Here is a 26,423-nt window from a genome sequence, read left to right as displayed (position 1 = left end):
AAACCCACACATGCACAGGCAGAACATACAAACTCAATGCAAAAAGATCCCAGGAAGGCCGAGACGCGAACCGGGGATCTGCAAGGCGAAAGTGCTAATCACTGAGCCACTGTGCAGCCCTATTCATACATATAGTTCATAATAGATAGTAAAATGTATCAATTGAACAATAAAGCAGTGCATAAATTGTTCAAATTAGCTCCATCTATAGAACGTACAACATTGAAACACTAAAATGTGCCTGCACGATAAGCACTATGTTTAGTTGTGCTTTAACTTATTTAACATTTTGTTACCATTAATAGAGGATTTTTGCTTTTACTGGAGTATTTTAAACTGTGTTATACTTTTCTGAATGGTATTTCACTTCTAACCACCAAACAACAAATCTATGAAACTCTCAAAATGTTTTTCAGTGGAAGTAACTGTCTGAAAAACCAGCTTTGTTTTTCACTGTTTATCAACTGCAGAGTTTCACCTTCTGGAAATCTAATTATTGTGAATATAGCACATGCACTGCTTACAGTATTTTCAAAAACAGACTTTTCCTTCCTGACAAACACAGGCGAGGAGCATGAAGCCGAAAACGAGAATGCATTTTAAAAGGTTTTTTTTTTTTTTTTTTTTGGGAGAAAGGTTTTATAGCCCATATTGAACAATAATGAGCAGTGCGGTCATGCAAGCGCACATCAACACATTCACGAGCACACAGACACATACACACACTCCTCTGCCTCTTCATCATAGGATGTGACACCTGACGGCCCATTAGTTCCCAAAGTGCTATTCTATTCTATGAATTCCTCTCCTTATAGAATATTTAGACTCTGTGTGTTTCCCTCCGCTTGTCAACATGGGATGCATTATTCATGTTAATGTGCCATTATCTGACGCTCTGCGTGATGTAACGCAGCTATTCCCTGGCCCCGCACCCACAAACACATCCTGTGACCTTCTGAACTGTGCACTGCCATCACCCTGCCTGCAGCCTTGCAGCGGCTCCGCTTCATATAATACAAAAAGCGGAAAGGAAATTTGTGCTTTACAGAGGCTTTATTGTGCAATTAAAATGTGTACTTGCTAAAAGCACAGCCACACAGGAGATAACAAAAGATTTGAGGTTTTAACACAGCTTGGGTGCATGCACAACTGTGCGCCTGCAATACCTGCTTTTAAGCAAAGAGATAGAGAGCAGCAGAGTGAGTTTAACCAGCTTTTAATTATGCAATTAAAAAAGGTATGCCTGTATTTGAGATAGAGTGATCCGGACTGTATGTCTGAATTGAAGAGAGATATAACACAAGAGAGAAAAGAGAAGGAATTTGAGTTACCAAGCCTTTAGTGCAATTAAAAGATAAGTCAAACCCTGCTTTCATTTGAGATAGAATGAGGGAATGATTTTGAGCTTTAATATGTCTTTTGTGAAACCATGAGGTTCACTTGTGTGTGAAATAGAAGGAAGAAAAGGAAAATAGGAAGAGTTTTAACTCGTTGCAGAAAGGTAAGCTTACGAAACATGTTTAAGATGGGGAGAGAAAACGGTATGGAGGAAGTGAATTTAAAGCTTTCTGCTTCCTTTCTAAATTAGATGAAAAGATTGTACCACTGATGTAGCTGCCGACTCCAGCTACATTAAATTTACAGCAAAATTCACCTAAGAGCAAAATTTGAAGTTCACTAATTAACATGTCACATGGTGGCTTAGTAAAGAAACTGATTCATCGTTTTCCAGGGGGTCATGTGCCAAATCTTTCCAGGCAAAAAGCAGTACATCAGCCCAATGCATAGACTGTATTTAAAGATGGATGAACTCTCTGTGATGCCACCCATAGGTTTCTTAAATAGCGGTTTTGAAGCTTAGTTTGTTGGCTCTAGCTGTTACTATCTTGGCAGTGCATGACTCTTCTTAACTACCAGCTAATCTAAAAATGGGCTAAGAGGTGGAACAGGAGAGCAGCTGCAGTAGGCCATGGATTGTCCTATGGCAGCACACACATAATTATGCATAACTTTAAGCCCTTAAGACACAATTTAGTGTAAAACAAGTAGAGTTTTTTTGTTAGCATGTCCATATGATGCTTTTTTATGCAAGAAGACATCAAAGGCAAAGTGAGCAGTCAATAGCATGGCTGAGCATTTCTGCTTTAAAACTGCAATGCACTGATAACATTGTCAAATCTACAGATTCAGACTCTTAGGATTTGATGAAACAAACTTTAGGAACAAATCTTGTCAGCTTCCAGAGTGTGATTTTCTTCTTTTTCAGAATCCGTTTCCAGTTCAAACATGTATGGCTGAATTACTCCACTATTACAGCCTACCAGTGGGTAGTTTAGATAGATTTATAGTGTTTGAGCAAAGTCACAAGTGAGCTCGTGTGCTGGAGCTCACTGGCATGCTTATACCTGTGGCCCACATCCAATGAGTCAGATAATACAACTTGATGGAACTATACAGCTCTCACAAATGGAAAAAAAATCTTTTTTGTACCAGGCTGCAGCCATGTTTATTTCTGCTGTAAAGTAGGACATTTTAACATGGGGGTCTATAGGGATTGACTCACTTTTGGAGCTAGCCTCAAGTGGACATTTGAGGAAGTTTTTGGCACTTTCACATTGGCTTAATTTTTCAGCCCGATAGTCTCTGGGAGGCCCTCCATGTGTTTGGGTTTTTTTTGCATTTATTACACCGCCAAAGAACGTGATTCTGAGACATTCAGTGTACATTTGTCCGTCTGTTTGTCTGTCTGTTAGCAACATTACTCAAAAACGGACTAACGGATTTGGATGAAATTGCCAGGGAAGGTCAGAAATGACACGAGGACCAAGTGATTTGATTTGGGCAGTGATGCAGCTTGTAGTCTGAATCCGTGGATTTGTTAAAAATTTCTGTAATGCGAAATAGCAGCATGGCGTCATTGTAACTATGACTACAAATGAACGCTACATCAGCTGCCTGCTGACGATCACATGATCGCGATTCTACTAAAAATCAACTGCTGCGGACTTATCGGGATCTATCCATCAGAAATCATACAAGGGGCAATTGATTAAAATGTGGATGTGTTTCCGAGTCTTATCAATTCCTGGTGCGCGCTACATATTTAGGTCACATGATTCCATGTCCATACATAACGTACACATGCATAACACACACCTGTGCTCACCGCAAGGTCATTTTTCATTAAAGATTTCATGAAATGACACAATGAGCTAGGTGGAGTACTGTGCTCTCGGAGTGCTTTTCTTGTTTTATGTAGATATTATGTAGTATATTTTGATTAAGAAACATGATAGAATATGTAAAATTTGGGTGAATTGTGACACCTACAACCAAGCTTTCTTTTTACCCTTGATTCCAGTCAGCAGGCTCTGGTGCCACACAGGCTGCTGTTCTACATTATCAAAATGTCTTGGCCTTCTCATTTACTTGTCTGCAAAAAAAAAAAAAAAAGGAATCAGTATGCATGTATGAGTTGTAGTAGCAATAATAATTTAATGCTCTCAAATCTGGTGTTTGAAAATTAAGTAAAAAGAAATTCAGAGGAAGAAGATGTCCATAATGTGTCTATATTTTCATTAGCACGCCACTAAACTGCCAACTTGTCAAAAGTGTCTTCCAATGTGTGCTGGAACAGCTGCCACCATCCCTACCGCCCCAAAAAGGATTAGACAGGTGGAGAAAATGAAATACTGAAACTGCCATAGCAGTCATCAAACCTAAATATTGTGGCTTTGGAAAACGCTTTGCCTTTTCTCTTTGACGAGCCAATAAATGAAAGGCTTTTCACTAGTAATTAACATGATTGCTCGGCTGTTCCATGATATTGACAGTGGCTTTATGGGCTGGTGTGGGTTGATGCACAGGTTATTTTTAAGATACCAGACAAGCACAATGCATAATTTATCACAGCAAAGAATAACCCTCCCGAGCTGGTGAATAAAGGAAGTAATAAGGGCAGGAAGGCATACAGCTGAAATGACTGATAATACTTCACAACAGCTTCTAAATAGAGCAGATGGGGGGAAAATCCTGTTTGCACATCATCTTAAAGGAAAGTGTAATTATCTATCAGCCAATCAACACCTAGCACTCACTTCCTGTGCCTGACCTTGCTGGACTCGTAACCATGGAAATTTTTTTTCTCCCTCTGGTAGAGCACAGCTTGGTCATACAAAAACCTCTATGTGTGTGTGGAGATGAATGACAAACAAGACCAGTTTTCTATGTCTTTCTCTCACTGGGGCACCTTGGAAACAGTCTTATCCTGCTTTTATGGCTTACCGTACTGTGTCTAAATAACAAATATGTAGGGATGATGAAGAGATACCCCCCACGCACAAACACAAAAACCACACACACTTATTCTGCTTGGTAGCAAATGTTCTATTCACACGCAGATCGGATAAATATGCGAAAATGACAGCATTTGTTTTCTTTTCATTTGGGATCTGTTATGACAGTCTGCATAAATACTGCATCTCCAGGACACACTGAAATATTTGCAGAACACATATTGGCGTATATTTGACTGTGTGTGAGGTTCTTTCTTTTAAAACATTATTTCAGCTATGGACCGTGTCTTGAAATGAGCCCACCTTTAATGAGAGCTACTGCTTACAGAGGCAGCAATGCTTCTACAGTTTGAGTTCCCAGAGGCATTATCAGCCACTGACAGCCGGTTGAATGCAGCACTCAATTTAAGTAGACTATCCTGTCAAGATTGGCATTTGATGGACGGAGTTGTACAAAAACTCACATTACCTTAGAATATTTATCTCATTGTTGGTAAAGAGTTAAAAGGATTCCATGAAGTCAAAGAACCACCGCATGGAGAGGAAGGTACAGGCATAGATAAACGTCTGCTTTCTTTCTCTTCCTGTGCTCAGAACAGAATAAAAAATTCCCCAGTCTGATTAATTTTGTTATGTGAACCTTTCCTGCACTTTTTAGAGAGAAAAAAAAAAAAAAAAAAAAAACAACTTTGTTCATGAATGAAAAACCAATATGGTATTTCTGTAACAGTTGTAGAAGAGGTTCTACTTATGTTAAAATACTCTGGGATGATGAAATAGCAGGAAATTAACAAAAAGTAGCTGGACAGAAATAAGAGTTCCACTAAATATCTTCTGCTTATTTTGACACACTGTGCAGAATTACGTGCAGTATGTGCAAAGTTTGACTGTTTGTCCGAGTGCACCTTCAATCTGAGATTAAATCCCTGATTTTGCATCAGAGTTACATATTTGAAGTTTGTTTTCATGAAAATAATCCCTTACTGTTTCAAAATAGCTTAGATGTAACTATATAAGTTGCTGCCACTATCTGCAGCCCACCTTCACCGATCACTGCAGCTTGAGCACAGCAGTTCACCAATACTATAAAACTGCTTTATACTACAGTGGCAAGTTGTAATACTGGAGTAATCCAGGCACATACACTACCGTTCAAAAGTCTGGGGTCACCCAGACAATTTCATGTTTTCCATGAAAACTCACACTTCTATTCATGTACTAGCATAACTGCGCAAGGGCTTTCTAATCATCAGTTAGACTTTCAACACCATTAGCAAACATAATGTAGCATTAGAACACAGGAATGATGGTTGCTGGAAATGTTCCTCTGTACCCCTATGGAGATGTTCCATTAAAAATCTGCCATTTTCTGTTACGGGGAAGGTTTGAGAACCCAGGCGAAGGCACAGATATGGCAGACAGGTGGCAACAGAAACAGGTCTTTATTTAGCCAAACAAAAAACTAAACCAATACAGGAAAGAGAACACAACTAGGAGAAACTAAACTAAATCTAATTCTAGAATAAACTACATTCCAAAACCTACAAAACCCACTGCTAAACTACAAAAACCAAACTGGGATAAACTAAACTATGCAACAAAAAGTACTTACAAAAACCAGTGTGGGACAGGACTAACGGGACAAGGTAGGCAGACACAGGGATCCAGCGGGGAGTGAATGAAAGGACAGAGCTTAAACAGGTGGAGGTGAGGTGGAGAACAGGTGAATGGAGTGAACTAATTACTGCAGCTCAAACTCATAGTAATCAGCAGGTAGCAGAATGCAGGCAGGTGAAACAAGGAGAGCAGGAGGGCGAGAGACAGGGAGAGAGAGAGAGACATGAGGAAGAGGTGACAGACAGACAGAGGCAGCCAAAGAGAGACAGGTCAAAACAGAAACAGATCAGGACCCCAGGGAGAAAGAAGGAAAAAGAGGAAGAAGGGGAAAACAGGGCAGGGGCTGGAGCAGGATCATAACATTTTCAGCTAGGCTAGAATAGTCATTTACCACATGAACAATGTCTAGACTGTGTTTCTGATGAATTTAATGTTATTTTCTTAGAAAAAAAAACTTGCTTTTTTCAAAAGTAAGGATATTTCTAAGTGGCCCCAAACTTTTGAATGGTAGTGTATGTTCGAATGAGAAACCAATTCTGAAGAAGAATAATGATACAGGAAGTCCCGACCTGCACACTGACAGCATTGGTTCCTCAGGTTTGCTACATGTGAAACTTTTTGATACTGTCATCAGAACACTGCAGTTCCAATACTACAATGCTGTTGACTGCTTATTTCACTTATGGTGGTCTTCCAGCATATACCAACACCATATATGAATGTGGTAAAACCAACAAGGTAAAACCAGTCCTACTTGATTTCCACTGTTGGCAGTCTTTGAGTTGAGTATGGGAATGATTTTGTGGTATTGTAACTACTTTCGAGGCCTTCATGGACCAAATATGCAACTTACACACATGACGCCGTAATCGCAGCTTCCAATGCACATACGCTGAGGATGGATTTTGTAGTGATATAGAAGACATCACATAATTAAACTTTTAAGGCAAAAATTATCTGCAAGTTCACAGTATTAATAGAATGAGCAGGTGTAATTATAGTCTGAGTTTTTAGTAAGATAATTTAACTTTTTCTGTCTGTGGAAAAACGGGCTGCACAGTGGCTGGTTTGCATCCCAGCCTTGGCCTTGGATCTTTCTGCATGGAGTTTACATGTTCTCCCTGTGCAGCGTGGGTTCTCACTCCAGATTCTGACTATTTAACCATAGAGTTTTCATTTTGCATTTTAGCCGACTGTAATGAGAAGAAGAAGCATTTTCCTTTTGTTGTCGACATTCCCTCCCACACAAAGCATGTGGACATCTGAATCTTGCACCGTTGTGGTTTTGAACATCTAAAGACTTTGAGCCTTAAAGGGTTACTCCAGCGATTTAGTAATGCACTTTTGTAAAGCTGTCAGGCCTAAGAAGAAACTGGTAAGACCTGGAGGGTGAAACTCTTTCTACTCTTGCAGTGAGAGTAATTAAAGAAACACTGCTGACTTGTACTTATGTTGTGCTTCTTGCCGCCAACTGGTTTCTTTTAAAGACTGTAAACCTTTCTCTGAACCTGAGCTTCTCTAGAGCATCAGAAATCTTTCTTGAACACTTCCTGGAATTTGTGCCATAGGCTCCTTCATACTCTTATTAGCTGTAGTCTGATCTGTCTCCATCCCTATGGTTACTCCCCACTTCAGCTGTGACCAGTGACTCACTGCTGGTTGATGTAAATTGAATCACTACTGGTGTACCAGTATGAGAATGAGGCCACAAACACTAGACACTAAAGAATGTTCAAAATCAAATCAACACAGGCCAGAATATCCTGACTTTTGAGTCAAGCTCCTAAAATTCTCTACCTGGTAAATAGCAAAGCAGTCTCAATCCAAACTGTGAACTAGCTACATTGGTCCACAGTGCAAAAACTATTGTGTCTCAACAATGGCTGCAAAATTTGGAAATGCATTTTTATCTATTGACCTGCATCCAAATCATGTGACTTTTAAGTTACACATTATGTGATTCGCAAATCACTGTTCACATAAAAAGAGCAACAAAGTCTATGTTAGGAGGTTTAAAGGGTGGCTTTCACCCAAGAGACGGCAGCACATGTCCTGCACATATTATTTTTTCATATAACTTTTACACCTTGTTACTTGTTGAGGTGCTGTGTCCTACGAAACTGTCATTTTCAGTAGCAGTTTCCTTTTAATTGTACTACTTAAGTGCTTGGTTAAGTTTAGGCACCAAAACTGCTTTGTTAGGTTTCGAAAAATATCAAGGTTTGGGTTTAAATATGGATGTACAAGTGTTAACCAGTTCTGGTCACAAGGATAGTCTGTAAAAAACATAAGCATCTCACATTTTATTGTGAAAATAATGCTTTGTGCCACTGTGTGAGACTGGGCTGTAAATGGCCTGCATCACTTTTGAGTCCCACACCTTCAGTTTGTAACACAGATAACCGACTTGTCTCCCAGATGAATGTGAATTAGCCCTGAAGACCACAGTGAGGTCAGCCACCTACGCTTGGTGATGCATTCAGTGTTCCTGTTCCTCCCAAAGGTCAAATTGTGTATTGTCATGTCGAAACAGATCACCACAGCAGCCCAGTTGGGAAAAGGTTGTTACTTAGAGGTAGTTTTTTAATGGACAGGGGTTCAAGATGAGGTCAATGGAGAGAAGTTTGAACCAATTCTAAAGTACCTCTGGCCAAAGCCCTTCAGACTAAACAAACTTTAAGGGGATAACATCTAGACAGGTTCAGAATGAGCCGGGGGGGAAACATTCAGACAGCTCATCCCAGCTGAACTGACAACAGTGTTGGACCTCGACTATGAGGTGGTGAGAAATATATAGAGGGTCTTAATCTGGTTTTCATCCTTTAGGCGAGTAGTGAATCTGTGGCACCTCACCAATAGAGTTTTGAGAGACTGATGCTTTAATCTCCTGTGTGTGTGTATATATACACACACACACACACACACACACACACACACACACACACACACACACACACACACACACACACACACACACACACACACGTTTTGTTAAAATTATAACTTGAGGGATAAAGTAAAATGTTGTTCACTTAAATTCACTTTTTGAAATCCCGTTTTATTTAATGGAGATGTAGGATTGTGTTCTTAGAATAAACTGACCTCTTTCACTAAACAGTCCAGAGACATGTTAGTGCTGTTTCACTGCTTTAGCAGATGTTGCCAGATGTTAGAGGATATTGAATTAACAACTGACAGACCATATTAGAAAACTTTCTCACTTAGCTGCATGGACAAAGATCAGAATTTGTCCGACAAATGACAGATCATGGCTTAACATTTGTCACATATTATTGAGAGTTTCCGTGTTTGTTTTTTCCCCATCCTTCTACACGCATGCTCAGTGTGTCCCCTCCGCTGATTCACATCAGCAGCAGCAGCAGCCAGGAGATCCACTGGTCCGACCGCACATGGAGCCCCAGTGAGACGAGCCAGCGCTCCGGCCAGCGGGGTAAGACAGAGCCCTTCACGGCTTCTAAACTCTGACAGAGTGAAAAGACGAGTGTGCAGATGGGAAGAGAGACGAAAAAGAGAAAGTGAATCGAGATTAAAGTGTGACTGAGCGGCTTCGCGATGACTCACTGATGTCCAGCGCTGATTAGTTTGTGTGTATTGAAAGGAGATGACCACCGGCCTGAATGTTTCTGTGTGTTTACAGGAGATGCCACCAGCTGCATCGAAATCCGACGTCTGTCTGTTTTATTCTGTGCGATCTAGAATCAGATCTCCTACAGTAGCGCGGGCCAGTGAAGAAACACTGTTGCAATTTCTGAGCGTCTGAGAATCCAATGAGATAAATGAGAGCTAGAATATGTTTTTAATGCGGGTTTTTAAGATGGTAAACTCGGGACCTAACCTGAATGAGCGTGTAGGGGAAAGTTAGGGGAAACTCAGGCCTACTAGCACCATGGACAGCTCTGATATGGACCTGAAATAACAGTATAAGGTGCGTAGGTAAGCCAGTATTCCATACTTTATAGTTAGTTATATGATCACTTATTTATGATCATGACCTTATTTGTAAACCATTTAAAATCGCATTACTATTTAAGTCCAGCCAAATCAATGTTATGTTTATAGCAAATTTAAAAATGCAATTAATCCAAAGTGCTTTGAGATTTTTTAAAAAAGAGGGCGAGAGAGACAGAAACAGAGATTGATGTTACTAATTCACCCAACTACTTATAAATCAAGTTAGGACCCTATGATATTGTTTATTATTGTTGGTCCTTAACCTTAATAGTTTAACAAGGTTAAAACCCAACAAAATTACACTTGAGTCTACTTCAGCAGGAAGAAACGTCGAGCAGAACCAGGTTCAGGGAGGGCAGACATTTGCCTCCACCAGTTGGGGTGAGGTTGATGGGGAGAGACATAAAGGACGGCAGAGACAGACAGATAAAAGACCAGGCCAATGAGATTGATAAAGGCCTGCCCATTTAACTTGAGAAATGTGCCTGTCAATTTTTTTCAGATTGGAGAACTCCCTAAATAGTTTCATTCTGTTATCACAGTAAGTGTTTTAGTTTGGCTTGATAGTAAAGTTAAGGAACTAAAATTGTTGTTTTGTAGATTTTTATTAGTATGTGAGTCTGACTGGTCCAAAATTATCCCCCTCTACTTTAAAGCTATTTGATTTCTTCCAGTGGGAAAGGCATGTTAGAGTCCAGTATCATTGGAAGAGCTCAAGCTGTTTCTGTGGAAGTCTGACCATGAAAAGGAAACTGTAAATGAATGAGTTACTAAGAACTTATGAATGTTTTTTTTGTTCTTGTTTTTTTAAGTGTCAGTGGTGAACACAGTAAGTAATTACCATTAGTGTTAGATTGTTGTTTCTTGCTGCAGTTAGAAGCTAGCTAAGTCAGTTTTTAATAGTTTGGTGGTCAGGTATCTTGAATGGCCTTGAAAATGTAGTTGATGAACTTTCCGTCAATGGATTTCACAAACTAGTTAGCAGCTTACCATGACGACACAGCTTGACTCCGCACCGCCGTCTGCTCAGCTGTGATTCACACTCTGCTACATGTGCTGCAGACAGTGCTGAAAGAAATGTGAACAATTCTGTCAGAGCCACTGGAAGGATTTTGTAGTGACACCATTTCAAAACAGCCCAGGCATCTTTTTCTGTGGATTGTTTTGTAAAAAAAATAAATAAATAAAAAAATGTATCAGCTAATATTAACATAAACACTGATACCAAAATGTCTTTGGTTGAAAACATCGGCACATTAATATGTTTGGCTTTTATTACTTGTAATGGTTGCTCATCTTCTGTATCCTATTTTAGTACTGCACCAGAGGAGAGGCATTTTTTTTTTACTCTTTAGGAAGAGTCAAGAGTTAAATAGTGTCAGTAAAAACAGTAGAGATCTTATATTCAGATTAATCCAGCTCAATAATTAAACATGAAGAGGGAATAAACTGTATTCTATGCTGCAAGTAAATCAGTATGATGAATTCCAATTTTTAAAATAAATTGTGATGATACTGTATTTTTAGAGCTTAACCATGAGTCACTATGAGTCAAAATGTTCTGCTCCACATTTATATTTGAAAGTATAGCTGGATATTGAGCTGGGTTGAGGGAAGATCTCAGATCCTTTACATAAATAAAAGTACGACTACCTAATTAAAATTCTTTATGACAAGTAAAAGTCTTGCAATCAAAATCTTACTTATGTAAAGGGACACAAGTCTCAGAAGCCAAATGTATTTAAAGTATCAAAAGTAAAAATATAACTCTACAAATAGTATGTTAATTTATACAGTTGTTAGCGTGTTAATACTGATGCATCAACTTATAGCATTTTATTGTAGTAGCTGATTAAAATATCCAGTAGTTTAATCTGTAATAATGCAACATATTTCATATAGTATCCAGAAACTATAATGGCCAAATACATGTAGTGGAGTAAAAGTATAATGCAGACAAATGTCCGCAAATGTGAAATACAGGACCACAGTACATGAAGTTGCTCTCCACCAGTGGAGTCCCTAGTCAGTGTTCCACAAATTCATTTAAAAGCATAATTGGAAAAGAAAATTATATTAGTTATGTATGCTCCGACTTCATTTTCTTTTGGTTTCATTCCTCTAATTGTCTTGACTTTCCCATGAACACAACCAGAAAGGTCAGATCATTTCCTTCATAAGGAGAAACTAACCCAGACACAAATAAAATGGGATATTAAAGCCATAAAAACAAGGCTTTCAGCTAATGGAGTCTTGCTTTCATCAGTTATACTTTGTAAATGCTGCTTCTCAAAGTTTACTCAAGATAAAAAGAAAAATTGCATCCGGTTATTTAGATAATTTAGTCCATTTACACTGACATTTTTTATCAGCTTAACTAAGCTTTCTTGAACAGTTTTCTTTCCTGCGTTGGGCATTTACTTTGTTTATGTCTGAAATTTACAGTCAAGGGCTTGTAAAGAAAACTGACTCACAACAACCCAGTTTATTGGACAGATTTTGGTAATATTTCATTTTTTGAAGCAAAGGAGAGTAAAAACATGTCATTAACTGAGCTGCATGTTCTCTGCTTGTGCCTCTTCAGTGTTAATTTGGTCATCAGGATTACAGTTTATACTGCAGTTGGGTTAAACTATATGCTACAGAGTGAGTGCAGGCATGTGTTTGCAGCTTAGAGAAACAGTTTCAAGGTAAAGAATGAAGTAAATCAACCAAACAGCCTTAGGAGAATAATAACAGAGTAACATGAATACAGTGTGCACGCACTTGCATATGTGTGACTCATCCGTGGGTGGTGATAGAGTCACCTCAGGGCCACGGTAGCCGTCAATCGTTCACATGCAGCAACAATAACTGGGGCAACCCGACGACACTGGCCAAGATTTATGATGAGTCTCTGTAGGGAGGGAGGCTTTTATGGAAGGAAATCCATATTCAGCAGATAAACAATGTTTGTGTTAACAGCCAAGCTGCTGATATGTACACATACCAATCTGTTGAGAACTATGGCTGCTAACAGTATGAATTTGTATCTGTGCTGTAGGTGTACAAGGTGTGTGATGGCGCTGTGCTCTGAGGCCTGTGTTTCTGGCTCAGGAGGAGAATCCTCCAGCAGTGAGGTGAGCTTCGGTTTCTCTGTGTGATCATCTAGTTTTATTCGATTTTATCACAGATAAAGAATCATCAACATTAAGAGGGCATCTTTGGTAACCCTCAAAATTCAGTGCACATATTTGGTATGTTCGGGGCACCACTGCACACTAACTGGCGATGTTTTGTACTACAGCCCCCATAACCCCAACTGACCTCATAATAACAGCCCCCACTCTACAGTAATCTTAATTATGTCCGCTAGAAATTACAGGACCTCACATAAAATCTGTTCCAGTTAATCAAACATCAGACTTAGTTTTTCTCCAGCACTCACTCATGTCATTCAGGTTCGGTCACATCTGATTTGAAAAGATGGTGACGATCAAATGCCAAATTTGAGGCTTACAACAGTAATGCACACACCATTTTCTCAGTACAATACAGACAGATTCCAAATGCCACTGGCATGTCCAATAATGTTATTGCTATAATTAGTACGTATGTACTGTTTGTCCTGTTTTTTGGGGTTATTTTTTATTTTTGTATTACATTTCCTTACTGTTTGCACTATCTTTGCTGCTGGAACAATGCAAATCCCCCCACTGTGGGATTTATAAAGGGTTATCTTATCTTATCTTGTCTTATCTTATCTTATTTTACCAATGGGTGACATTATGGTGGCTACCTTCACTTTCTGATTGGAATCTATACTTCTTCCTTTGCGCCACATATCACTTCCAGTGTAGGATCCAATAAATATTTTATTGATGTCCCCTGTGCTCTGAAAGTGGACACTGTATTTTGTAATCTAAATTGTCAACTATGCTTTCTTCAAACTTGAAAGACAACAGCAGCTGTGAGGGGTTTTATTCTCTCCCTTAATTCAATTGTTTTTACCACAACAATGTTCCAGCGAGGTTCTAGCTGCCTTCAGTTTGGAGTTCGTTCCTATTTACACCACTTCTATGAAGAGTGCTCGTCTTCTATGTGGGACAGAGACCCGGAGGATCGAGGGTTCGTCCAGAGCCAGAGGTCAGCCTTGCGGTGGAACTCAGCAGTCTGGAAGGTAAAACCACTGCATCTCTACGTACCAGGACTGTTTTCCAATGAATATGTACAGAGAAAACTTAAGTACAATAAACATGCAGTTTGGAAGGTCACATTCTCTTTTCAGTTTATATATACATGTACTGATCAGGCATAACATTATGACCACTGACAGGTGAAGTGAATAACACTGATTTTCTCTTCATCATGGCACCTGTTAGTGGGTTGGATATATTAGGCAGCAAGGGAACATTTTGTCCACAAGTTGATGTGTTAGAAGCAGAAAAAAATGGAGTTTGACAAATGGTGATGGCTAGATGACTGGATCAGAGCGTCTCTAAAACTACAGCTCTTGTGAGGCGTTTCTGGTCTGCAGTGGTCAGTATTTATCACAAATGGTCCCATGAAGGAACACTGGTGAACCGACGACAAGGTCATAGGCTCACTGATGCATGTGGGGAGCAAATGCTGGCCTGTGTGCAACAGACGACCTACTGTTGCTCAGATTGCTGAGAAGCTAATGTTGGTTCTGACTGAAAGGTGTCAGAATACACAGTGCATCACAGTTTGTTGAGTTTGGGGCTGCATAGCTGCAGACCAGTCAGAGTGCCCATAATGACCTCTGTGCACTGCTAAAAGCGCCAACAAGGGCACATGAGCATCAGAACTGGACCATGGAGCAATGGAAGAGGATGGCCTGGTCTGATGAACCACATTTTCTTTTACATCACTTGGATGGCCAGATACGTGTGCATCACTTACCTGGGGAACACATGACACCAGGATGCAGTATGGGAAGAAGGCAAACTGGAGGAGGCAGTGTGATGCTTTGGGCAATGTTCTGCTGGGAAACCTTGGGTCCTAGATAGATAGATAGATAGATAGATAGATCCTTTAATAATCCTTTACAGGAAATTACAGTGCCACAGCAGTTTCAGAACAGACGTAACACCACACATTTCCTCAATGTGTCCTTGAGGAAATGTGTCCTTCCATCCTTGTGGATGTTACTTTGACACGTACCACCTACCTAAGCATTGTTGCAGACCATGTACACGCTTTCATGGAGACGGGATTCCCTGATGGCTGTGACCTCTTTCAGCAGGATAATACGTTGAGCCACAAAGCAAAAATGTTCAGGAATGCTTTGAGGAACACAGCAATGAGTTTGAGGTGTTGACTTGGCCTCTAAATTCCCCAGATCTCAATCCAATCAAGTCTCTGTGGGATATGCTGAACAAACAAGGTCCCACCTTGCAACTTACAGGACTTAAAGGATCTGCTGCTAACTTGGTGACAGATACCGCAGCACACCTTCAGGGGTCTAGTGGAGTACATGCCTTGACGGGTCGGGGCTGTTTTGGCAGCATAACGGGGACCAACACAATATTAGGCAGGTGGTCATAATATTATGCCTGACGTGTCTGTATATATACACACCGATCAGTCATAACATTAAGACCACCTGCCTAATATTCTGTTGGCCCCCTTTATGCTGTTAAAACTCTTCTGACCCAGTGGGGCATGGACACAGGACCTCTGGGGATGTCCTGTGGCACTGGGATGGTGACAATGAATTCTGTGGGTCCTGTGGGCTGCAGTGTGGGACCTACCTAGATCAGCTTTATCCTGACACATCCCACAGATGCTCAATAAGACTTGAATCTGAGGAATATGGAACCCCGGTGAACACCTTAGCTCTGTTGTGTTCCCCGGGCCACTGCTGAGCAGTTTTTGCGGTGTGTTGGGGTACATTGTCCTGCCGAGGGTGGCAACTGGCATCAAGGACTGCTGCTGACATAGAGGGTGGAGAGTTGCTTGACCTGCAATGGTTAGGAGGGTGGTACATGTCAAACATCCACATGAATGTCAGGACTAAAGGTTTCCCAGCAGAACACTGCATTTTTATATATATATATATATATATATATATATATATATATATATATATATATATATATACATATATATATATACATATATATATATATATATATATGTATATATGTATATATGTATATATATATATGTATATATATATATATATGTATATATATATATGTATATATATATATATATATATATATATATATATATATATATATATATATATATATATATATATACATATATATATATACATATATATATATATACATATATATATACATATATACATATATACATATATATATATATATATATATGTATATATATATATGTATATATATATATATATATATATATATATATATATATATATATATATATATATATATACACACCTTCAAGCATAAAAAATCTCAGTTCAGACTTGTACAGCTCTATTGATTATATGTCATAATAAGGCTTACTATGTTAAAAGGAAGTCCTTAATGCACTCCCATTTCAACTAAATACAAAAGCGATGTAGTAATAGAAAGTATCTACCGCTATATTCAGAGGATTGGGGATTTGAATTTTTTCCTCATTTTCTCCTAAATTGGACTGTCCATGTCCCTGCACACTGATGTCCTTGTCCCTGCCAGCCCCAGACAGACGGAGACAAGCAGCTAGTATGACACTTGGTGTCTCCTGCTGGTTGTTTTCACTAGCGATGAGCTTCACCCCTGAAAATATTCTCTGTGACATACTCCTGTGAAATAGTGCATACAATGCTTTTTAAAACTGTCTCTGCATGATGAACAGGCAGTGGGGTGGTGGTATTTCTAAAGGCATGGGATTATACACAAGCCCCCTGCCTATTTGGCAATTTCATTCTGCATTACAAACAACAAGATGACCTTTCCTAAGAAGAAATAAAGATACCGAGAAAATAGAACCACCTATACAAAAAAACGACCAAGTCTGCACAAATAACCAGCTCAGCTTTGTGTGTGTCTCTCCAGGTGTCCTTGGCCCTGGGTCTGCTGATCCTGACTGCGGGTATTGTCACCCTGTCAGTCGGTTACTGCACTCCTCACAAAATTGAGTCATTCGGAGAGGGAGACCTGTTCTTCGTGGATGCCCAGGCTGTCAGCTTTAACAGGGGGCTTCACGCTAGCGCTGCGGCCGGGATCGGGCTCTCCTGCCTCGGCTCTGCCCTGGCAGCGATGGGGGCGGTCGTTTGGATCCTCAACAGGGCAAACTTGAAAGAGAAGCTGTTCCACAGACCAGGGGAGGGGGACCGGAGAGGAGAGTCCGGTTCAAAGTGGAGGGGATGTAGGGATCTGGGGGATGTGGTCACTAAACCGCCAGGTTCAGAGGAGGGAAAGATGCCCTTCACTTTGTCGAAAGTGGAAAATGTGCAGCCCACTTCATAAAAAAGCTGATGAGCTACAGGGTGTTCTGGCTTTTGTTGTAGTCCAGCGGCATTGTGTACTTGCTCTCTGATCTGTTTTTAAGAAAACAAGTGTCATTTTGGCATGAAAATTGTTCCCATGGAGGCTGTTTTGAGACAGTCGGATATTAGACATCAGCAAGTTACTTTACAGACCTACAAGGCTTAAAGGGAACAATTTGAACTGAAGAGTTTCTTAAAACATCCAAATTAAAAATATGAGGCCCCAAGACTATGAACTAGAGACCTTGTAGCTCTCAGAGTGCAGCATAGGGACATAGCTGTTGACCGTAGACTGTGTTTGTGCAGTGCACTTGTGTTATATCTGAAAAATACACAGAGTATTGCCTCAACACTCGAAGAGAGCAGAATTCTTGTGACCGATGATAGAAGTTCATGTTTTATCCTCTCACTTGATAGTGTTTGTTGTAATTTTGCTCCTTCTTTTCTATCAGTTGTTTTTTTTTTTTCAAATAGCAGCGGTATCAGCCTTCCAAGTAGACAAGGTGGTAATATTGCATGAATCCATGTGAAAACCTGCATTTCCAATCACACAGCGACGTTACAGATGTAAAGACTCATTAACATTTCTGTGTCTACATTTTCACACATCTACACTAATGCTCGGCCCGCTGTGTTCAACGCATGTACAGTCACATGCTCCCTCGCTCACACACACACCCACACACATGCACAAATTGGTGCTCCATTGACAGTCTCACCTATTTTCACCCCACTGTAATCTGGCTCTGTAATTGCCTGCAATCTGTGTATCCAGGCAACAGTTAGGCTTCAAGTGCTCTATTTTGAACTCCGAACAAAGGCCCTTTTCTGATTGGTCCCTCACTTCTCCTCTCTTTATTTTCACGCCAATCAGATTTTTTGTTTACATGCACACACAGTAGTAACGAGTAAGTGGTGAAGGGGTGAGGCGAGAGGAATTTGCACTGGCACCTTAGAGGCCACCTTTGTGATTGGGTCCTCCAATTCATTATAATAGAGAGTACAAGTGAGAGAAAAAACTGTGGAAAACAGCAGAACAACCATGATCTTCTGGTATGACGGCACTGGTCCCGCTGTATGTTATTATTGGTGTTTTGCTGTTTTGTTGTGTTATCGGTTATTATTAAGATAATGGAGTGAAAAGGGGTTTAGTGTCACTGGTGCAAAGCAAATGGCCAAAATAAACTTGTGATCTGCAAACCTAATTTTTAGACGTGTTTGGATCCATTTAATGAATCTGTTCCACAGTAGCAGGAATATAAATCTAATTTTAACATGGAGTAATTACTATTTTTTCATATTTTGCTGAATAAAATGAGTCCTGCAATGTTACAGCTCATAAACATGAAACTGGTGATAGGGATGTCTTTATACTGAAGGTATATTGAGGAGTTTTTCACCACTATTATGCTAAGACGCCGTGTTTTTTTCTTTTTTCTTTCTGTTCTTTTTTTTTTTTTGATGCGACACCCTCCTGTCAACACTGTTACACTGATCCACACGAGGCAGTAAAGGCAGTAAGGTAGAAGCTGTTGAAAAAGGGTGTTATAAAATACAGATTTTAGAGTGGTTAACTTCGATTAAGCTTTTAGCTGCTTTTAATAAATTGTTCTGGTTCTCAAAGCTGTATGCAAACTGTTCATACAGATACATTATCTCTCACAGTTCAAATAAAATGAAATTAGATATTTTTTTTATCTGCTACAGTATGGAAAAAATCAGGAACCAAAAGCAAAATATTCACATTTTAGAATATTTTTTTTATTGATGACAGCCACTAGCTTTTCCTTCACATGGATACCATACTTAATACCAATGAAATCTTCAATAAAAAAGCTGAGCCAGAGCAGTCTTCTCTTCAACACTGCTGACATTAATGCTTGTGTGTAATTTCGACACAACCTAACTGGCTTGTTCTCTTGTTCCCTACATTTCATATATGTAACCAATAATTCATATTTTGAAGTTATAATTATGTTTAACTACTCAGTACTGAGGAGGATTCAATAGAAATAGATTTAGAGGAAAAAAATCTCAGTAATAACAAGTAAAACACTCAGAGAGGGCAGTACTCCTCCAAGGCTGCTCAGTCGTTGTATGATTTCCAACGGCTGAAGTCTTGAAAAAATTCATAGCTGAAATCACGGCACTATAGAATGTGGCCATTTAATATAGATGTATCCACAAACAAAATGAGCACAGGTGGGGGAATTGATGGGACTCAGAAACACCCCCACAATTTAATTAATTGCTCCTTGTATCATTTCCAATGGATAAGTTCTGATAAGTCTGCAGCGGTCGATTTTTAGTGGTATATCTACTGATAATGCTGTAGCTTCAGCACACCAGCTCACCTATGATTCTGCTCAAACACTATAAAACTATTCTACGCTAAACAGTAAACAAGTTGTGACATTGAGGTAATTTAACCAGAAACAAATTCTGAGGAAAAAATTTTGATGCAGGAAGTCCAACACTGCAAATTGAAAAGGTTGATGCTTTCCATTTGTTACATATGAAACTCTGGAGATCTGAATTCATGTTTATGATCATCAGTACACTTCAGTTGCAAGGTGGAAATACTCAACCATGACACTGACTGTTTACTTTGCTCAACATCCCAGTGTACAATAAGCATCACATGGAAGTGTTAACAAGGTAGCAGGTCACCAGATGGAGTCTTTAAGCTACTAAACTGTGATACCAGCATTTCTACATTTAAGTCGCCATCATCCCCTTTGTTTAACAAGCTTCATGCCATTTACTGTTCATTTTGTTACAGTGTCACTTGACTTTACTACTTTTGAACTTAGAAGCCATTTATGAATTATTTGTTTTATGTATAGTGACCATGTCTCTTGGAAAACTGCCGTGATAAGAACAATTTGAGAAGAAGATGAAGTTTGCTAAAAATCCCTCTGCACAACGTCTAATAGTGGAATAATGCTTCCACATTAAAATGTCTACATACAACTAGATCAATGTTATGTATTTTGCTGACTTGTTTACCTCCACTATCTCAAATGTTTCCAATAATGTTCAAACTCAGAGAAATAGGTCATTTCTTCTTTGTTACAGTTTTGGGTATGAGTCAGTGGTTATTTTGCCTGTACCTGCAGAGCATGATAAACAAGGTCATCACCAGAGGATATGTGAGAGAGTGAAGAAGGAAAAAGAAGTCTGCAAACTAGCTGGTTCTTTTTCATTCCATTGTTTCTGTCGATCACTTGTGATGGACAGCAGTTATTTTAGTATGATTAGTATGTTTAGTATAGTATTTTGACGACGGATTACAGCACAGGGTGTAGGATTGATCTGGAGCTGAATCATCGTACAGGTACAGGTACAGCACACAGTGTTCACATTTATCATAATAACACATTGGACTTTTGACTCAAACATACTAAAGTTTACTGAGAAGCTACATGCTGTTTCTAGTGGTTCTGTTGCCCTCTATTTAGGGACAGACAGACGTTGAGCTAAATGCTAGCGTCAGAATGCTCATAAATGCTTGTATGCTGATAGCTGTAACCCAGCTGGTTGTTAATTCTAGCTGAAAAATGTATCACATTACAACTTTTCTCTCAATTGATATTGATAGTTGTATGAAAACAATTCATTGTATGCACAAAAATAAAAAAACACAAATAAATTACTTAATTATAACTTTGGAAATAAAAATATCACAATGTGTGCCCTGACAAAATATACTGTAAATGCTGGGTGCCTGAAATTATACGGAGAGCGAACAGGGTGAAGCCATCTACTGATGTTAAAGAGTGAAGCTTTTTTTTTATTTACCCTGTCCATGTGGTGTTTTTTATTTGCTAGATACATCATAGTAGAACAAGAAAAATGTGTAAATATTGTATATTGACTTAATACATTTAGTATTCTATAGATTTGAAAATTAGAAATGTTTGCTTATAGTATTGAACAGCAAGTTGTTTTTTATTAGAGTATATACTAACCTTTATGTTACGCAATACAGATTTAAGGCAGTTCCACATTTCCTCACTTTCAGCTCCATCTTGTACATACAGTCTATGGGAGAAGGCTTGGGGTTTACTCATGCAGTTGAACTCTGTTACTTCTTGATGTGCTTCAATGGCAGTTCATATCTGTTGCATTTGAGTGCAACTATCTTCTAGCACACAGATTTCTTGTCGCTACTGAGGAAGTGTCTATCACCTGTTCCTATCGATACTATTCAGGCCAGTGTTTAGTTAGCATAATGTTAATGACCATCAAGATCAGAAGAACAAATTGTCTTCATGAATGTCTGTACAAAATTTTATGCCAGTCTAATTAGTAAACATGGATATTGCTCAGTCATCATGGAGTATCTTATTAGTATATGTTACAATAGTCAGTGCTATATCATACTGAGACATCCTCATGACGGCTGAACTCCACCTGCTGCTGAGGAGTCTTACAGCCAAAGTAAAAGACTGTAGAAGAAAAACTTAGTGTTAACCTATATGCACAGTACAGGATGTGTCCTTATGTAATGATTGTCAGATGTGGCATGTGAGGTAGCTCTGGGTATGTGCAGCGTGTGTGTTTGTAAGTTGCATTTATGTCCGTATGAGTACATCGTGTTATTTCGGTGAGATGAGTCACAGCTGTGAGTATTACTCATCTCGTCTTGTCTCCCAAGTCACATACTAACAAGAGACACCTAATGTTCGCCAGTGGAGACAGTACGTACCCACACACTTACACACAATGCACATTTAATGTAGGTCAAACGTGTCCTCAGAAATATGCTTGTTTTGCGGCTTATTCATGTTTAAAGCTTGTATTATTGGACTGATACACCTGTGTCATCCTGCACTATTCTGATTACAACTTTTTAAGAAAAAATTACACATATTCTATTATTAACATAGATCTTTTCCAGCTCTGTTATATGGAAACTTCCCTGACAGATAACAGTCTCAGTGTTTCTTAAAAATAGAAGCAACTGGAACAAAAGCAGAGTATGTTTGTGTGTATCGTGTCTCAATCTCTGTCCTCTTGTCTTCTTGCTGTAAAGTCATTAACACATCTTGCCTGCATTTGAGCTAACATCCGTGCCATTACCGGAGACTACTTTTTTGTCCTTGTCGACAGCATGATCCTTACACTTTGAGGGCATGTTTGCATGGCTGATTTGAGCGGGCTAGGTTTGTTAGCGAGTGTATGTATGAGCATAATGAGATAGAAAAGTGGAAGCGGTGCCAGCATTTCCTGTGAAGATGGAGGCTGATATGCTCCACTGACTGCAAAGCTCGGAGTGTGAGTCACACTGTTGTGGGAGAGAACCACACAGCCGAGGATTGGGCTGCAGTCTGCTCGGCTGATTGGCAGCCCCATCCATCCCAGTGTGTGTGTGCGTGTGTGTGTGTGTGTGTGTGTGTGTGTGTGTGTGTGTGTATTGCTGTATCTCTATGTCTGCTGCACTGATATAATACTGTAACAGCTCATCAACTGTGGACAACAGATACAAAGCTGGAAAGTCTCTCAGCTAGTGTAGGGTTTGGTGCAGTTTGGATTCCATGTTGCCATCTGGAAAAATAAATCAATCAAAGCTAGTTCTAAACTGATCATCATCACACTATAAAAGCTTGACTGAGATTTAAGATCTTGACATTTTAAAGGGAAGCACCAATGCTGTAAATAGCAGCTATGTTGGCCTAGTTTGTTGTTAGATGATGCATTTTTCCTATCACAGATGGAAATGCAGATTATGTGATACAAGGACATCATGTGATGCCAAAATCAGTGCAGACACAATCAAAAAGCTTCCTTTTGCACCTATGAAAAATATGTTTATGATTGTAGACACACCCAAAGATGACTGAATTATTGACAAAATAAGCTCATTTTACATGCATTTTGCAGACAGGGCTTAAAATGTGGGCACTATCTGACGGAGAAATACTAGCCAAATGTAACATGCTACTTAACCCTTATGTACCCTGAGGGGGTCATTGCTGGTCTTTTCCTTGTTATGGGGTTGAGTCTGCCGGGGGGTCGGTGGGAACTGGAGGTTCTTATGGGGGTTGATCTCATCTTGGTCTTAAAAATAGAGAGGGTGTCCGCCTCCCGAACCCAAACTGGGAGCTGGTTCCACAGGAGAGGTGCCTGATAACTGAAGGCTCTGCCTCCCATTCTACTTTTAGAGATTCTAGGAACAACAAGTAAGCCTGCAGTCTGAGAGCGAAGAGTTCTGCTAGGATAATATGGTACTATCAGGTCTTTAAGATATGATGGAGATTGGTTGTTAAGAGCTTTATATGTCAGAAGAAGGATTTTGAATTCTATTCTAGATTTAACAGGAAGCCAATGAAGAGAAACCAATATAGGAGAAATATGATCTCTCTTGCTAACTCCCGTCAGTACTCTGGCTGCAGCATTTTGGATCAGCTGTAGATATTTCAGAGAGCTATTGGGACAACCTGATAATAAGGAATTACAGTAGTCAAACCTAGAAGTAACAAATGCATGGACTAGTTTTTCTGCATCACTCTGAGACAGGATGTTCCTGATTTTCACAATATTTCTCAGGTGGAAAAAGGAAGTCCTACAGATTTGTTTTATGTGTGAGTTAAAGGTAATGTCCTGGTCAAAGATAACGCCGTGGTTCCTCACAGTAGTATTGGAGGCCAATGTAATGCCATCCAGAGTAACTATATGCTTTGAAAGCAATTTTCTAAGATGTTTGAGGCCGAATACAATGACTTCCTGTTTTTTGCCCACAGCTGCTGGTTGTCAGATTATTTTCTCTGGCTTTAACCCTCCTGTTGTCTTAATTTATGAGCACCAAAAAATATTGTTTCCTTGTCTGAAAAAAAATGCGTGTGTGTTTGTGTGTGTGTGTGTGTGTGTATGTATGTATGTAATCCCCTAAATTTGGCAAGATAATTCGTGTAAATATTTTTTAAAAATTTGTAAAAATCTTAACAAGAATCCTAAAAATATCTAAAGTGATTACATACAAATCAGTAAAATTTCTAATATTTTCTTTAAGAACACGCACAAAAAAATCAACCAAAATCCAGCAAAATTTGCTAGATTTTGGTTGACTTTTTGTGAATGTTCTAAAGAAACTTTTTTCCCCCACCAAAACATTTTCAAAAATTGCCCAAAAATGTTGACATCAGAAGTTTCACTGTGAAAATACTTTTTAAATCACATTTTCAAACTGTAAAACGTGTCAATTTAACCCACAGGACAACACGAGGGTTAATAAACACCTGCAGCATCCTGCAGCATCAGTGCTTCTCCACGCGCATTTACGCACGAGTTGGCACAGCAGCGGTGCCTTCATTAAGATGTGAAGATCAATAATATCCAGTCTCTGTTCCACACAGATTATAACGATTAATTATTTGTATTAAATCTTCTGTGGGTGAATCCTGAGTTCCATCAGAGCTGCCAGGAGACTTTTATTAAGGTAAGCGGCCATAACGAATAAAATTACGCAGCACTGCTTGAACTGTGTTACGAGAAGGACTATAAGATGATTTTAGTCCAGTCATTTGCTTTTCAGCATTTTTGTTCCCACTGAGATGCTTCAATCAGAGGCGGATCTTGTCTGAAAAGGTTCAGATAGCTTTGAGGCTCCGCACATTTCTGACAGGTGATGGAAACTCATGCACATACGTGGAAAAACGAACACAGAAATGGATTATAGATTTAGCTCCAGATCAGAACTGGTAGCACAGGCGCGAGCGTTCATCATTTAAGTCATGGCAACAGAAGGTGACGCTCACCTATAAGAGGCCTGCTGACCTTCAGACGTTCCCATTTTGCATTCGGACGTTTACTTGGCCCCTTGCAAAACTACAAGCCAGCTGCAGAGCTAGCAATTTTGGGAAAGTCGGAAACTTGGAAATCTTTGGACACTTCGGTCCTCAGCGGATTCACGCCGGTTAAGCCACAACACCTGAAGAAACACCTGAAGTCGGCAAGCTCGACCGTCATCATAAAGGTAAGAAGATTCACTTCATGTTTTTCTCATCAGCTGATCGTCTCTGAGCACTGCGTTTCACTGTCTAACTGTACAGGCAAATGTGTTGATAAAACTGTTGTTTTGTTTGAGATCATGAATTTTAGTCTAATTTAACATGGAAAGTTTGGTGGAAAATGGCTGCTGGTCCATTTTTCATGAAATGCTCCAAAAATAATGTGTGTGAAGCATTGAAGGCCCTCAGAGCCTTTTTTTAAAAAAAAGTTTCTGATTAAAATTTCAGTTTATTATGATGTGGATATTGATTTAAAAGTGCCGAGACCAGTAAAGTTAATGATTTGTGGGTTAACTGTGAAAAACGTCAAGACTCAGTATTTTTTAAATGGTTATTTGTTCTTTTACAATGTTTGAAAATTAGACATTTTTTGTGCACATTAAGGACTAAAAATGGGTAAATAATTTCTGAATAACTTGGTGTCAAAAAGAAACAAGATGGTAATTGGGCCTTGTTTCGTAAAATGCTCCAAATATAATCCCATATGTGAATCACTGAAGTTCCTCAGAGCCTCTTTTTAAACTTTCTGAAGCAAAATTCAGTTTATTTTATTGTGGATATTCATTTAAATGTGCTGTGAGCAGTAAAATGAATGATTTGTGTGTTAGCTAACTGAAAAAATGTCAAAGATCTGTATTTTATAAATGCATATTTGTTCTTTTACAGTGTTTGACTGTAAAATTAGACTTTTACTCATTTTTAAAATCATTTTTGTAGTGTATATTTAGTGAGAAATTATAAATAATTTCTCTATAATTTGGCACCAAAAGTTTAAAAAAAAAAAATACGGCGACTGGGCCATTTTTCATAAAATAGACCAAATGTGTATCTTTGGTAACCATGGAGACGAGGGAAGTATTAGCAGAAGCGTCAGGGGGGAAACGTCACGATGTCAGAACGTGCAGGTGTAAAGGAAGCAGCTTGTTCTTGTCAGTGGTACTCTGGTCAGCGGGCTTGTACAAAGTGTGAGTGGATCTGGGGGGGATCGTTTGAAACATCCAGCGGTCCCCCCCTTACAGTGAACCCCACTCAAACGGTGAACAGGATGCAGACATCATGTGATGA

The 26,423-nt window shown here is 39.3% G+C and overlaps 1 protein-coding gene and 1 long non-coding RNA gene across 2 annotated transcripts in view; one reads left to right on the top strand and one right to left on the bottom strand.

The window, feature by feature from the left end:
• LOC118471300 (uncharacterized) overlaps positions 1-14,001 on the bottom strand; it is a 29,905-nt gene extending 15,904 nt beyond the window's left edge. Inside the window, exons 1-3 of the long non-coding RNA XR_008604161.1 lie at positions 13,875-14,001; positions 12,651-12,780; positions 10,875-10,952 (exon numbers count right to left, since the gene is read on the bottom strand). This is a non-coding gene — a long non-coding RNA (uncharacterized LOC118471300). The remainder of the gene's footprint in view (positions 1-10,874; positions 10,953-12,650; positions 12,781-13,874) is intronic.
• nrsn1l (neurensin 1-like) lies at positions 9,213-18,551 on the top strand. Its single transcript, XM_023285251.3, has 4 exons — positions 9,213-9,363; positions 12,928-13,003; positions 13,891-14,043; positions 16,913-18,551. Exons 2-4 carry the CDS (start codon positions 12,944-12,946, stop codon positions 17,324-17,326), a joined length of 627 nt encoding a protein of 208 aa, XP_023141019.2. The 5' UTR covers positions 9,213-9,363; positions 12,928-12,943; the 3' UTR covers positions 17,327-18,551.
• The last annotated feature ends 7,872 nt before the right edge of the window (positions 18,552-26,423 follow it).

This window comes from Amphiprion ocellaris, chromosome 15 (genome assembly GCF_022539595.1).
Source record: "Amphiprion ocellaris isolate individual 3 ecotype Okinawa chromosome 15, ASM2253959v1, whole genome shotgun sequence".
NCBI classification, from domain to species: domain Eukaryota; kingdom Metazoa; phylum Chordata; class Actinopteri; family Pomacentridae; genus Amphiprion; species Amphiprion ocellaris.
This window is presented reverse-complemented; position numbering and strand designations above follow the sequence as displayed.